The following is a 16,556-nucleotide window of genomic DNA, read 5'->3' as shown; positions in this document are numbered from 1 at the left end:
AGAACTAAGGAGAAACTTCCTGACAGTTAGAACAATTAACCAGTGGAACAACCTGCCTCCAGAAGCAGTGAATGCGCCAACACTGGAAGTTTTTAAGAAGAAACTGGACAGCCATTTGTCCGAAATGGTATAGGGTTTCCTGCCTGAGCAGGGGGTTGGACTAGATGACCTCCAAGGTCCCTTCCAACTTTATCATCATCATTATTATTAAAACACTGGCAGCTTGCCAAGCAGACCTGAGCAAAAGCAGAAACATGGCTTATATACCTTTGACCCACTACATTTCAAAGACAATTTGAAAGGCAGATACTGTGCAAATTATACTGCATGACAGTGGAATGGTTTTAACAAACCCATCTGAGTGTCATTATTTATCCCTCTCTAGGTTAGCATACTAGCTATACTATCTTTTGAGATGTGGTCAGTGAATATCAACCACTTGTTCCTGACTGATTGCCTAGCTCAGGGTCAATTCGGCTTGGTGTGAATGTTTCTTTCCAAGAGCACTTTAAGCAGTTCACGTGAATTAGGGAGAAGGGAGCTCATGGATTTGGTAGTGAATGCAGCTCACATGTGTATGCAAGATGGTATCTTACAGATAATCCTCAACTTACAACAGTTCACTTAGTGACCGTTCAGAGTTACAACAGCACTGGAAAAAATGACTTACGGCCGTTTTTCACACTGACAACCATGGCAGCACCCTCCCCATGGTCACGTGATTAAAATTCAGATGCTTGGCAACTGACTCCTATTAATGACATTTTGCAGTGTCCTGGGGTCACGTGATCACCGTTTCCAAACTTCCAACAAACAAAGTCAATGGGGAAGCCAGATTTAAGTAGATCTCTTTCTGTTTAGCCTCTGTGAACAAAACTAGCCATGTTGCTACCATATGCTGAGATTTACAGAGACCATCATCACTAGTTATTTTTTTCACCATAGGCAGCAGACTCTTAACTAACATTTTTATTGTAGCCGGAAATCTTGTTTCATTTGCTACTTTTTGATTTTCCAGCAACTTCAGAATGAGTTTTTGATTATTTAAGTAATCTTTTACTCTTATTTGACACTTCCTTCCTTTCTTTTCCGGTTTCTAAAAAGCTACAATAGAAAGCACTTTGGGCTAAATCCAAGCTTTACCAATAATAGAGACATTTGAAATCATATGTGAATTACTACTCATATATTGTGAGGGGGAGTGAAGTTGGGATGCCAACTGCTTTTTTGAAAGGAACTATTGATGTTCAGAGGAACTCCTCCTCACCCAGGTTCTTAGCTAAGAAAAGCACACACTAACACAAAGTGAGGAAGAGTGTAGGAAAAAAAGGTGATAAGTCAATGTAGAGACAGGGAAGCGGAGGAAACATCTGAAGATTGGCAGCTGTTATAAGCAAGAAGGAAGACTACCGGTCCACTGCCAGGATCACAAACTATGGTGAGCTGGATATCCTGGTGGGAGTCCTGCTTGGAGCTTTGTCTGGAGCTCGGCAGCAACTAGAAAAGGAGCAAGCACACTGAAACAGCACCCCATTTTATGTAATATAAGAACTTCTGGAATATGGCAAAAGTTGACGCTACTTTAAAGACTCTGGGACTTTTCTTTGAACTGAGTATTAACAGACCAAATAGAAAGAACTTGAGTAATAAAGACATAGTTACGTGGCAACATCACTTTGCAAAGTCTAAGAAGGATGGAGTAGATTCAGAGCAATGGCCTATTATTAGGGAAGGTGTGTGCTGCAATAAAGTATTTGATATGCTGTGTTGTGCTCAATCCTTGGAGAGCAAAGAACCCTCACAGATATCTAACATCTCTTACCTTCATTTTTCGTTTTAAGCATGCTCTGCCTACCCATGACTATATCACCTAGAAAACATGTTTATTCAGTTAGCTATTAATATAAATAATGATATACTAAGTAATGCTGCACATATGCTATGCACTCGGTAATTTTATCTGTAATATCAACAATCCCATGAGGGATTCTAGGGTACCAAGGAAGCAACAATTGACAGAGATCATAAAATCACTTCAACATCTTTTCCACTTTTGTTCCTCTCAGAGGAGGAATTTTTCTTCATAACAAATAACTGACACACTACTTTCAACATCCCAAGCTTCTATAGGAAGCTTGCATATCTGTTTGGGGTTTTTCAGACTTTCTTGAAATGCATCAGAATTCTTCACTCTTAAGATATTTTTTCTATGTTTTTTTTTCTCTCCCCCCCCCCCCCGGCAAATGTACAAAAGAATAATAATTTGGAAAATCAGGGTAATCAAAAAGTGCAGGTTATTTGACAGCATGATTTGTTATGAGGGTTGTATTTTACTAAGTTAGCCTCTTTTCTATATCATTCTTTTTCTGTCACTGGGTTTGAACCTAAGCTCTATGAACAATGGCAGCTAAAATACTTGCCTCTATTCAGATTATAAGCATTTTGGCTCTGAGGGACCCCAACATTATGTACCTGTATAACTTGGTTATATAGTGTTTAGACAGAACAATACTAATCTTTCTCCTTGGCTCAGCCACTAGTAAAGCTGGCAGGGTGTAAGCAAGAATAGCATTCAAATACTACTAAGGACCTGTATATTCTGTCAGATAAATGGCTTTTTGGAATGTCAGATTGGATCTTGAGCAGCTGTTCTGTAAGAAACTTGCAACAAAGCAAGTGAAAATAAATTATTTGCTTCATTTTTCCCCTGCTGTGTCATTCTCAGTGAGTAATTTAATGTTCTAACGCAGGAGTGTCAAACTCTCAATGTCACGTGACGTGTCACGACATGTCATGACTTTTTCCCATTGCAATGGGGTAGGTGCGGTTTTGGCATTACGCATCCGGCCCATGGGCCGGCAGTTTGACATCCCTGTGATCAAAGGGCCAGCCTGTTAATTAATGTGGGTGAAAAAGAAAATTAAAAAAGTATTGTATGTCTAAGCTTTCTCTTCAGTGGCTGCTGACAAAAGAACAGTTAGGAGAATTACTTATTAATGAAACAGTTTTAGATACACTTTTGCTTCAAGTGTTGACACAGTTATAAAGACTGGAATTCATGCTCTTTAACGTTATTTTTGATATTAAAATTATGTGAACTGAATTGTAGTACAAGTTTATAATATCACAAATGTAAAATAACTGCCATACAGTATTTTAAACAGTAGTTTAAAATAAACAAGTTACATTAATAATGTAGGGTAATTCTATTAGAATGCAAGTTTAAGGCTTGCCAGTTGGCTACCAGAAATGATGCAACATTCTTATAGTGGAAACCTGCAAAAGATCTCTCTAAAGATGGAGGGGCTATAAGTTTGGACTAGAGCAAACTCTTTGTAGTAGATCTCACCTTCAAACCCTGACATCTCCAAGTAGGGCTCAGAAAAACTCCCAGCTGAAATATAGCCAATCAGCATAGACAATGTTGAACTTGCTTGATGATTCATTGATATCAGAATTCGGATGCCACAATGTACACTGAACACTATTAATCTTCCCCCATTCTTCAGTATAGAAGAGCAATTTAACCTCATGTTAAAATCATAAACTAAGATCAGGCTTTACAAACTAAGATTTGGAACTGGGCAAGTAAATCAACTATGAAAATTACGATTTTATAATACAATTGTTATCTTCTTTTGATCACTACTGAAAACTTTCCATTTTCTCTTCTAACGTAGAAGGAATAAAAGAAGCATTCCAACCTGAGAACCTCTATAGAATTGTACAGACAACCTCTATACCAGTGATGGCGAACCTTTTAGAGACTGAGTGCCCAAACTGCAACCCAAAACCCACTTATGCATCGTCAAGTGCTGGGTGGGTATGGCCAATTGGGTGGGCGTGGCCAATTGGGTGGGCATGGCTGCAGTGGTAACAGCAGACTGGGTGGGACTAAAAAGTTCAATCAATCAATTCCAACTTTGCAAGAACGTTGCAATTGAGAAGTTGAAATTGACTGATTAAACCTTTTTTTTTTTTTTTTTTTTTTGCACATGGCGGCGGAGGCCTGAAGCGAAAAGGTTTTATAAAACCCAGCTGAAGGCCTAGGACTGGGGTAACGACGCGCGTGCCCAAAGAGAGGGCTCTGAATGCCGTCTCTGGCACCTGTGACATAGGTTCGCCACCACTGCTCTATACGATTGCTTATTATCAAATTCAATTTTAGCAAGTTCATGGCAACTTTTAAAAACTTTGCTTCATTTTTCCTCCATCTAATTCATACTGAAGAACTAAAAATGTCTTTCCCTTAATCTGTACCTCCAAAGAGTGGGATAATAATGGTTAATCTCCAAACTGATGTTGGCATTGGTTTTTTCACTCAAACTCTGCATGCTTCCTCAAGAGATACTTCTTTCCTTACAGCAATGCCTAGAAAGATATACAGTGCATTCAGAAAGTATTCAGACCCCCTTCACTTTTGTCAATTTTTTTATGCTGCAGCCTGATTCTACATTGACAAAAGTGAAGGGGGGTCTGAATACTTTCTGAATATATTGTACATCCATGCATCATTTGCTAAAACCTTGAGTTCTGAAACTGGTATGTAGAATATATACATAAGCTAACTGTGGATTCTTAAGAAATCTATTTTTTGCAAAATATTTAGAAGAAGCAGAAAGTTTATTATAAGAACTGATTTTTATCCTCAGTTTGGCACATTTAGGAACATTTAGGAATTCTATTTCAAAATGTATGAATGTACTCAGTTTCCATATATGCAAAGACATAGCTGAAATCCTTAAGATGACAGAAATTCTTGATCACACAAAACACCGCATTAAGTCACTAGCCATATTTATTTAAAACTCTTTACCAAAAGAAATAATTTATTTTACTTACTGACAAGTTACAATTAAAAAACCGCAAAAGGGAAGCATAGCTCTGAGAACTTGTCTCTGAAATGTCAAAGAATTTTGGTAGCAGCTTTCCATGGGAATGCTACATGGATTGGAAAATAGAAGTAAATACAAGCCTCCCTACACAAGGTAGTAGTAATAATACCTTCAATAAATACAGCCTATAGTCAGCGTTAAAAATTTCCAAGGAGATTAATAAAATGAATAATTAGAATGTACTGAAAATATTAAAGCAAAAATATTTCACAAAATCATCAAGACTTACCTGAAAATAAATCAGGAAAATGATCCCATGTACATTAACACTTTTTTGTAATATTTTTGAATGGTTTAATAAGATATATAATTTATCTTGATTTTTCTGAATGCCAAGATCTTGGTCTTTATGGTCTCTCTCTCTCTCTCTCCAAGAGCTGACAACATTTAGGAATTGACACAAGCAAAAATGTTTACCTTCACAAGATTCAAAATGATGATCGGAGAGCCAAATCTCTGGAGCATTTGATCAAAGTGAAGAGCAGCTACATGAGCAAATGGATCTGCCTGATCCACTAGAAAAAGAGTAATTCATATTACATGAACAGATCCTAGGATCTTATTAGGTCTTAATATGCTATACATTTCATTAGCAATCTTCATTGAAACTACAAAGTAGATGGAAACCAATTGGGCTTATTTTCAGAACAGATGATACTCTTTTCCTCTCATCTATTTTTTAATAAAATTTTCTGAATCTGGAAAATGAAGTGATTTTTCTACACACACACACAAACACACACACATACAAAGTTCTTATATTGTTATTCAAAGTTCTTTTGTGAAATGATAACATACACACAAAAAATAATAAGTGATCTATCAATTAAAATAGAGCTGGAAGGGACCTTCCAGCCCCCTGCTCAAGTAGAAGACCCTGTACCATTTTAGACAAGTGACTATCTAGTCTCTTCTTAAAAACCTCCAGTGATGAAGCACCCATAACTCCTAAGCAAGCTGCTCCAGTGGTTGATTGTTTCTCCTTAATTCAGGTTGCTTCTCTCCTTGATTAGTTTCCATCCACTGTTTCTTGTCCTGCCCTCTGGTGCTTTGGAAAATAAATTGAACCCCTCCTCTTTGTGGCAGCCTCTCAAATACTGGAATACTGCTCTCATGCCCCCCCCTCCGTCCTTCTTTTCTCTAGATTAGACAAACCCAAATCCTGCAACCGTTCTTCATATGTTTTAGTCTCCAGGCCTTTAATCATCAATTGCTCTTTGCACTTTTTTTCAAAGTCTCAACATTTTTTTTGTAATGTGGTGACCAAAACTGGATGCAGTATTCCATGTGTGCCCTTACTAAGGCTTTATAAAGTGGTACTGATACTTCATGTGATTTTGATTCTATGACTCTGTTTATACAACCAAAGATTGTATTAGCTTTTTTGGCTGCTACCACATGCTGCTGTCTCATATTTAAGTGATCGTCCACTAGGATGCCAAGGTCCCTCTCACAGTTACTGTTTTGAGCCAGGTTTCACCTAATCTATACTTGTATCTTTGCTTTTTCCTGCACAGGTGTAAAAAACCTTACTTTTCTCCACATTAAATTTCATATTGTTGGATAGGACACATCGTTCAAGTCTGTCAAGATCTTTCTGGATCCTGAGCTGGATCTGGGGTGTTGACTATTCCTGCCAGCTTAGTGTCATCTGCAAATTTAATGAGTTCTCCTTCCATTCCCTCATCTAAGTCATTTATGAAGATATTGAACAGTACTGGGCCTAAGACGGAACCTTGTGGCACCCCACTGGTTAGTTCCTTCCATGTAGATGTCGTATTAAGAGCTACTTGTTGAGTATAGATTGTTAGCCAGTTACAAATCCAGCTGGTGGTGATCCCACATTTTTCTAGCTTACCAAGAAATAGGTTACGGTCTACTTTGTCAAATGCCTTGCTGAAGTCTAAGTATACTATATCCACAGCATTTCAGTGGTCTACTAATTTAGTCACTTTGTCAAAGAATGAAGTAAGATTGGTTTTACATGATATGTTTTTAACAAACCTGTACTAGAAAAAACTACTGAGATGCATGTTAAGCAAATACTTCCCAACAACTCACGTGGCTGACAGTGTTGGAATACAATATTTGAAAGAATTCAATGCAGAAGGGCACTCTGGTTTCAGATCTACTTTGGCCATACAGAAGTATGTATAAAAGACATAGGTTCTGAATTAACTGTAATTAGATGAATGAGCATGACCTTGTAACAGAAACAGAGTTCCCACTTCACTATGGTTTTATCTGTTGCATTTAAATTCTACTGTTTCCCCTGGAGTTCAGAATGGTATGTATGCAGTACTGACCTTTCAATTTTACCTACTAACTTACTGATCTTATCAAGAAAAAAAACTGAACAAATAATGGATTGCAGTCAGTTAGTATCACTTTGATGATAGAATGATTTGATCCACTATCTTATCAAAGTGCAACCAGCAGAGGTACAATTTCCAAAGATTTTTACTTCTTTCTGCAGCTTCCTATACCACTTATGATGTTGTTCAAAAAGCTTAACCAGCTGGGCAACGTAGATGGGATAAAGGGAAAAGAAGGAAATCTTTCTTAATTTCAGTATCTGAAGTTTTACTGGATCAATGAAGTGATACAATTGCCTTTTTACTTTCTTTTTTGATGAGTTTTAAAGCACACAGTGCAACATATTTTTTTAATCCCCTGGCTCCATCTTATATAACTACTCGTAATAGATAAAACAAATCCATAATTCAATAACACAATATTACATATTTTCTATTTGAGAGCAAAAGAAGATAACAAAGCAGCAATGGTTTTATGCCAGATTTAGCCTCCAATATGTCTTTTGAGTTCTGTTCTGTTAACCTAAGCAGCCTACAGGAAGAAGCAAGAAATACTATTTTTTCTATGTAAGTGATAGATAATAAAGCTAAGTATATGCTTTTGATAGCCAGTTAACTAAATGATTAATATATTATTGAATTTCTAAAAAATTGTCATAGCTCTGTTGCTCCAACACTATACCCATCCCTGCATGGATAATACTTATTACAGGTAGTCCTCAATTTAGGACTGTAATGGAGTCCGCCCATTATGGTCATATGTCGTCACAGTTAAGTGAAGCATCTTATCTAATGACCCCTCCAATTCAATTGTTAAATGAACATGCAGGTTTTTAAATGAAGCATCGGGTGGGAGAGGCCCTTAAAAGCCTAGCACAGGACCAGGCTTGCCTGCCGAGGCCTCCCCCACCTGAGGCACCTGGTGCCCTGCTTCTTGTGCCTAGGGGCTCTCCAGGGTTCGGCCTGCTCCCATGAGATGCAATGCAATGTGACACTCAACTTTCTTATAGAAGCTTACAGCCTCAGGGCAACGTCATGCTATTCTCCTAATACCGTAAGTAGTACTTCCCACGAGACTGTAGGGGGCAGCGTTTTTAAGGAGGCTCCACACACTCCACAAACAAACAGAACTTTCTTAAAAATCAGAGCCCCCTACAGTCTTGCAAGAGACCACTACTTGCTAGGAGAATAGCACAAGGATGCTATGAGGCCAGCAGCCTCTTTAAGAAAGCTGAGCCTCGCATTGTGTCTAACTAATATATTTATTTTGAAAGAATAGACTTTCCCTCACTATCTACCTACACAAGCTTTGTTCCTAATGTAACAACATGATCCTGTTTAAATTTCAATTGGGAGGTTATCTGCAAAACTAGCTGGCTGCCCTTAGAAAAGAAAAAAGAGGTGTGCTAAAGTGTGGGTGTGAGGAAGAAAATATACTGTATTTGTCTATGTCTTGAAATGCCTTATCTATAAAATATTAAGAGGATACATGGCCACTTTCCTAGGATGTGATAGTATAGATTGTATAACCAGAGTATATATTAATGCTATCACTTAGAAAACTTTTACTAGTACAATTTGCAATTAGCTCTGACTGGTCAAAATATTATTTTTTCCATCTTGAAACTACAGCTGGAAGCACAAGAATCAGTAATTTACCAACACATAATTTGCACACAAGCTACAAATCAATATTTTGTACGTACGTGTAATTGGTGGCTTAGGCATCATAGTCGATATGTCCTGAGACCAATACAGAGGGACTGAACCTCGCACTTGGACGTAAGATGAATAGCTTCCAGCAGAAAATGACATTACTGAAGCATCATAAAGTATTTGCTCAGTTTCTACTTCATTTGCTACATCTCCCTGCATGAAAAAAGCAGTAACTTTATGATACTTCAAATTATCAACATCCTCTTCTAAAGTATCATCACTCAATTGTCACCCAAGTTTTCGTTTTAGCATAGGAAAAATTGATGGATTCACGGGATTAATTATGATTCATGGCATTGTCTTAATCATTCAACAATAATTTCTGTAACTCTAGATCTAAATAAGATTATTTGGAAAAATGTCTCACTAATTATATATGTTATTTTAGAATAAGTACTGTATATAAAACTTAGATGTATATTCAGAGATGAAGAACCGACTGTAAAATGTGGAATAATTTGATAAGAATGTATATACTGGAATGTCACGTTATATCCAATGTTTTTTTTTAATTGTATTATAAATAAAATTTTGAATAAATAAATAAATAAATAACATACATTCTTAATATCTACAATTCTTAGATATTATTCACCTTTGCTTGGGGCTTGGTTATCTGAAGTGTCCATGGGGCAATTGGAAGAGAGAAGAAAAGAGTGAAGGAGGATACCAACAGCAGAACAGAGAAAGCCCACAGGGGTTAAAAAATATCATACCACAATCACTGATCTCCAAAACTCCGGGGGGAAAAGCCCTTCCACCTTAATGCATATTTAAGACATTTGCTTGCGTAAATGAGTATCAATATTTTCCCAGACATTAAGAAAAAGAAGATCAAGCAGTTTTGAATAAGTTTCTAGGTTTGCAACCCGATTAAACAGTTTGACCTTGAAGCTCCTATGGATTTATGATAAAAATCTGAATTCTACTAACTTGCAGTGTTTTGTCAAAGAAATCTGAAATCTGAAATGCATAAATGAACATTCCTCTGGGCACACATACACTGCGATCATAAAATTACAATACACATAAGTATATTGAAAAGCCTGGAATCACTGCATCTAACAATAACAGATGCAGAGGTTTTGTAATTTTATTTAAGATGATTGATCATACTAATAAAACAAATGAAGTATAAACTAGCTTGTCTGGGACCTCATTATATACACTTGCCAAAACCAAGAAAAAAATATGATTTAGAACTTTAGATTTGCCTAAATGGCAAAAAACAGTTACCACCAAGTCCAAGCCTGGGGGGGAGGAGAGTACATCTCATGCAACATTTTCATACAACAATGAAAAAAAACTCTATTATATGAATTACCTCACAGTTTGCTCCTCTCTTTAAAAACCGTGTTCCAGCAAATTTACTTGATCTTCTAGCTATCAAAGTGACGTACACCGGACGACCATAAATAAGCAGTTCTTGGAATCCAAGATAAGGTTTATAAATATATGTCATTCACTACCCCACATTCTTCTTTTAATTCCCTTTTAGTCCTGGCATATACATAAACACAGAGCAGGTGCACAGTTCTTATTTTTTTTAAAAAAAAGAATGTTCTTTTAGTCTAGCAATATAACATTTTAATCTTTCAAACTACCCTAACAAAAAACAAGAAAGGCAGACATTCTATTTAAGAGCTGAATGCAAAAATATCAGGCCCTGCTGGTCAAATTGTATGTTTTGTGCATCCCTTGGTGAAGACAGGTTAACATAACCTCTGCATGATACAAAATTAAACATTGTATCTTTTGGGAAATCTGAAGTGCATTAAACCATTTAAAGATTCAAAATAAGAAAAGAGTGAATACAGCAGGTGCAGAAGCTTGGATACCATTCCAGTTGATTCAGTGTTGCTTTTTTTAAAAAACAAACTACACTATATAGTAAAGCTAAGAATAAGGCCTCCAAATCTGTTACTCATCATGCTTATGGCACAATTAGCCAGACTTTCAGAGGTAAATAAATACTCTGACTCTTCTAAATCTCTGGTTGGGATCGTTGTTCTTTCTATTTTAATAACCATGGATTCCTTTAAGCAACTATCCAAGGATTTGAAAATGAAGGCAATTCACTCTTACAAATCAGGGTAAGGTTTATTTTTTAAAAAATCTAACTACGTTCAGTTGGCAATTTCAACTGTGAGAAACACTGCTTAAAAAGACCAAATTTTTAAGCTGTTGAATTCAGGACAAGATAATAAACCAATCTCTACTAGCATATCATCTTGCCAATTATTAATCATGGAGTGGCTTTATTATTCTCTGAGGTTGTGCAACAGCCACTAATACAGTAAATATTATGTGACCAAACAAAAGAACAGATTGTCCCAAAGGTGCTTTTCCAAAAGTCAACTGGGCTTTTGTTTTTCCTTGAAGATGTTTCAAGGAGAAACAAAGAACTGAAGAACCTTCTTGGATGAGAAACGAATTGTCTTCAAGGAAAAACAAAGTCCAGTTACCTTCTGAAAAAGCACCTTTGGGACAACCATGACCTGGATGACTGAGAATCTCCATAGACCAGGGGTAGGCAACCTTGGCTCTTTTATGACTCGTGGACTTCAACTCCCAGAATTCCTGAGCCAGCTATGCTGACTCAGGAATTCTGGGAGTTGAAGTCCACGAGTCATAAAAGAGCCAAGGTTGCCTACCCCTGCCATAGACAAAAAGAACAGATTCAATTAAATATTAACATGATGGCATTTTTCCAGTTTTCCTTGAAGAATATTTTTGAGCTAGACAACTTCTGTAAGGAAGAGTGGAGGAAATGCCAAAAGCCAGGCTAGAAAGACTACAAAAGTATAAACTGATGTATGATTAGTAGGTAATGTCAGAGATATTATCTAGAATATATCCAGGTATTCTAAATGTCTGTTGTAAATACGAGCAACATGAAGGGACATTGTATCATGCTTGGTAGACATGTAAACATTTTTTAAAAAAAAATGGATTCAAATAAACACATTCATACGAAGGATTTTAAAGAGTGATATTCAATTAAAGCTAGACCGTTTCCCCTTAGAATTGATGGATACACAGTTAGAAAAGAGTCTTGGAAGACTGTTTCAATTTATGATCACTGGGCAAACACTATTATATGCACAAAGGTGGAAATATTCGGCACTACCAACCATGAATCGTTGGTAAAATTGACTGAACCTGCTGAGATAACTAAATTGAATTATTTGATTAGCGAAAGGTCACTATTGACATTTATCAATGACTGCAAACTCTTTATAGACTTTTATATAAAAAAGAAAATGATTTTCTGACTTTGGGTTTTGTTGATTAGAAAAAATAGTCTATAGAAAGAAGAGAAATATGATGTAATCCTAGAGAGAGGGATTTGATTAGAATTGTCTGTATAACTGCCAAGAGGATCAGAAGCCATTTCTTATATTTCTGTTCATGTCTGCTGTTCTGTTTTTTCTTTTTTTCTACCTCTTTTGTCTCTTTCTTATTTTCTTTCTTTTTTCTCTCTTTCACATTTACTGTTTTTCTTTGAATATACTTATTATTTATATAAAATCTTTTAATTAAAAACTATTTCAAAAAAAAAGAAAAGGAAATGCACAAAAACCACATTGCTCCTTCTTCAACTGATCTAAAAGTAGAAGAACTTTTCTTAAATCAAATGTTGGATGTAACCTAGAACAGTTATGTATGTACTCTAAAATAATAAATAAGGTCTCATTTACTTTGGTATATCCATGTCCATTTTTCAATTATATTAAAAATGCATTTAATAGTAATTAAGTTTTGTTAGCTATTCTACTATCTGCTCCAAAAGGAGTAGGCTCAATTATTCCACTGCAAGCTAATTTCACAGTGGAGTCCGACACAGTCATTGTGGTAGGAAATGAAGTCTTTATTTGGTTTTTATTTCTTCACTGGCAACACTAACCCCATTCATGATTTCTCGTAATAGGCATGCTTAGAATAAGAATTTTCATTCGTGCTTCATTATCTGCGTGTAGATGAACACTGAAAATTTCTTTTCCAGCTCTTAAGATCTAAGAGGTTCTTTTTAAAACAGCTAATTAATTTGTGGGTGAGTTTAATAGCCACATACAAAGAACCTAAGGAAGGACTTTATTGTATGTTACCATGATTCAGTTTTCTTTCTAGAATAGCAATTTGCTGTTACTGAAACAAACATTAATAACTAACAGAAGAAGGATACTTGACTGCCCACAAAATCCATGAATAACATACAAAAGCCAGTCTCGATGAACTGCAGTTTTGACAACATCAAGCAATTTCCCATTCCATACATATTTTCTGTAAGGTTCACTCCAAATTCCAAATACACCTGAAAAATTATGGAAAAACAGAACATTAGTTTGAACCTTAAGTTAGACCGATCATTGTCAGTTTATACCACACACATGCAGTAACTATTTCGATAAGTATCTTTGTTTATTAAGATACTGCAATATAACTGGTGAATAAACAAAGGCCAGAGATTCTGGCCATGCTAAGGATGTTATGGAACACAAACAAAAAGAGCCATATAATGTCTGAATCGTTACATAAGATTAGAAAGATCAGAATACCAGAAACATTTTGTTCACTGCTACTGGAAACAAGATATTTATCTATATTACTTTTTGATTTGATATAGTAGAGTTCTTCCCTTTACACTACAACACCAAGCAAGGCCTGTGCTTTTTTAAAGGGGAAAAAAGGGGGAAAGTATATAAGCCACTGTTCAAGAGCATATTCCTTGACAGAAAAAAGTTCCCACTCTTCCCCACTTCTTTAAGAAACTGGTGGAATTCAAAACTGTGTTGCTTTATTTATTTATTTATTTATTTATTTATTTATTTATTTTTCATAATTTATATGCCGCCCTTCTCTTATTGACAGAAGGCTTTCAGCAACAGCATAAGAAAAGTGACTACTGTTCCTAATTCTATATACCAATCCAAATGCTTTATGACACAGGTGTCAAACTCGATCGCGTCACGTGATGTATCATTATGTACCGCAATATTATTATTATTTTGTCTTTGCGGAGGTGGGGTGGATGTGGCCTACGTGTGATGCATCCAGTCCGTGAGCTGCCAGTTTGACACCCCTGCTTTATGAGATCTTACAATCTTCTATTTGATGGAATTGGAAGACACTAAATGCACCCCTTTCTACTATGTTTAGGGAAGCTATCACTAGTAAAAGGGCACTACTTGGCTTCCATTTGCTTTCTTTATAGAATGAAATCCATATGCAATCTTCCTCACAATTATGTAGTACTTACATACTGCCTAGATGAGACTATAGGCCTATATAATGTTTCCAGGCTTATGACCTCCAGATATAAAGAATTGTAACTTGTATAAAATTCTGAGGTTGAAGAGAATTTTTCACACATTTACAGTCGTAACTTGTGGGAAGAAATAATCGGTATAAATAATTAAGAATGATTTAATTTTAATTACTTCATACAAGTGAGCTAAAAACTGAAGGCTTTTAATCAATTATCATTGTTTATAATCCAAAGGTATCAGAGAACCACAATATTTTTCCCATTAGTATGGACATTAGTATCTATTGGTAGTAGTTATATATCACTAATAGATTATACATCCGTTTATAAATTTCTTATAAATAAATCCATAACCACTGATTTTTTATATAAATGAGTTTTTGTAAAATAGTAACAATCACTTGCTTAAATGATTATCTTAACTTATATGCTAACTTAACCAAAATAAGGGATCAATAATGTATAGAAATTGTTTTACTTTAAAAATCAAGCTAGGTGTAATCGATATTTTATGTAATCCTTTATTAACTCTGAACACTTTCAGTGTGATACTGATTAACTTAAGAGATCTCTGCAATTAAAAGCATTACAAAACTGGACTTATTTGTATGCAAAGGATACTTACAATTTCCATCTTGAGTAGCAAGTCCCTCATCTTCAAAAATATCAAAACACTCTTGACGAGTTCGTTTGGTTTCTGTTTTAAGTACATCTAGAGGCATTCTCAAAACAGTAAGGTTATATTGAAGGGAGTGGGACAGATCATAGCTATAGCTAAAGTTTGGAGAAAAATAAAAAAAAATCTGAAAATATTACTGGCCATCATTCTGTAAAGTTTTCAGTTATCCAAAACAAGATGCTTTAATTTACAGTTCTGTGTCATCTAATTGTACAGTTCCATAGTAATAAAATCCCAATTAATCCAATGATAATGAACAATCAGTATGCTTTATGGGCTGAATTTCAAATGTGTGCGAATGTGTAACAAATTGAGTGAATTATAAGAGTCACAATTCTAGATTATCCAGTCCAAGAAATCAAAATGATGAAATCTATTCACAAAATATAATCTTACAGTATATTACAAGGTTATAAAAAGGGAGGTTTTTTATTATCAGGGACAAGATTGAATCCATCCATACATGCATTCCAATCCATCACATTATTCTTTTTGGGGGGTAAGCAATTGAATAAAAGGACGGAAAGTAAACCAAAGATATTAAATGCAGGATATTGAAAATGAAAAAAAGAAAAAGAATATGCAGTAGCTGAATATAGTTTACACCAATTTCGTTACATACTTTTCTCTACTTACAAAACATAATTGTTTCTACCATATACTAATTCATACATCATCCTTTGCTCTTTAAACTTCTCATCTCTCCATTTTGGAGGATTTTATTAATTCCATCCAATTGATTGTTCACCATTGTATTCAATTCGCGTTCATTTAGGACCTGTTCATTCCTAACCTAATTCTAATTGCACACTTATTAAGTATCTCCAATCTCACTGTATTCCAACTTAAAAATAGTCCTTGGGTTACAATAGCAATTGGGACTGGAATTAACATTGTTAAGTGATAAGATCATAAAAGTGTGATGTCATGTGATCACGTTGCTTAGCAATGGTACCTCTGGCAGTCCCGGTTGCCATAGTTAAGGTTGCCATAGTTAAGTGTTAAGCAAGAGCCTTGCCATAGTTAAGTGTTAAGCAAGAGCCTCACGTGACTGCGATTTTCAACATCCTGCTGGCTTTCCCATAGACTTTACTTGTGGAAACCGGCAAGACACATCAGAAATTGCAATCGTGTGATCACAGCTTGCTGCAACACTGTAATTGTGAACTGGGTACCAAGCACCCAGATTACAATCATGTGACTGTGCAGATGTTGTGGCAACCAGAAATAAGTACCTATCGTAACTCCCTTTTATTATTATTATTATTATTATTATTATTATTATTATTATTATTATTATTATTATTATTATTATTATTTTAATTTCTATACCGCCCTTCTCCCGCAGGACTCAGGGCGGTGCACAGCATATTAAAACAGATACACATATCAATAAAAATAAAAATAAAAACCCCTCTAAAACCAAATTAAAACCAAATATTCGAAGCTGTGTTCCAATTAAAATTATACCTAAAATCGTCCCTAAATAAAATCCTCCTTAGGTCAGGCCCGCTTGCTGGAAAAGCCATGTCTTGAGGGCGCGGCGGAAAGTAAGGAGATCCGGAATCATCCGGATCTCGGGGGTAGTTCGTTCCAGAGGGTGGGGGCACCCACAGAGAAGGCCCTCCCCCTGGGGGTCGCCAGCCGACACTGTTTGGCCGACGGCACCCTGAGGAGACCCA

At 35.9% G+C, this 16,556-nt stretch overlaps 1 protein-coding gene across 1 annotated transcript in view; it reads right to left on the bottom strand.

Moving 5' to 3' along the window:
* The window catches only part of FIG4 (FIG4 phosphoinositide 5-phosphatase), an 81,504-nt gene that overhangs the window by 40,809 nt on the left and 24,139 nt on the right, over positions 1 to 16,556 (bottom strand). The window contains exons 6-10 of the mRNA XM_015832109.1: positions 14,821 to 14,969; positions 13,113 to 13,241; positions 10,251 to 10,351; positions 8,917 to 9,079; positions 5,313 to 5,410 (exon numbers count right to left, since the gene is read on the bottom strand). Coding sequence (XP_015687595.1) covers positions 5,313 to 5,410; positions 8,917 to 9,079; positions 10,251 to 10,351; positions 13,113 to 13,241; positions 14,821 to 14,969 — 640 coding nt within the window. The remainder of the gene's footprint in view (positions 1 to 5,312; positions 5,411 to 8,916; positions 9,080 to 10,250; positions 10,352 to 13,112; positions 13,242 to 14,820; positions 14,970 to 16,556) is intronic.

Source organism: Protobothrops mucrosquamatus, unplaced genomic scaffold (assembly GCF_001527695.2).
Source record: "Protobothrops mucrosquamatus isolate PMUCROS unplaced genomic scaffold, P.Mucros_1.0 scaffold_304, whole genome shotgun sequence".
Lineage (NCBI taxonomy): Eukaryota > Metazoa > Chordata > Lepidosauria > Squamata > Viperidae > Protobothrops > Protobothrops mucrosquamatus.
The sequence above is the reverse complement of the archived record's forward strand: the minus strand, read 5'-3'. Positions and strand labels throughout refer to the sequence as shown.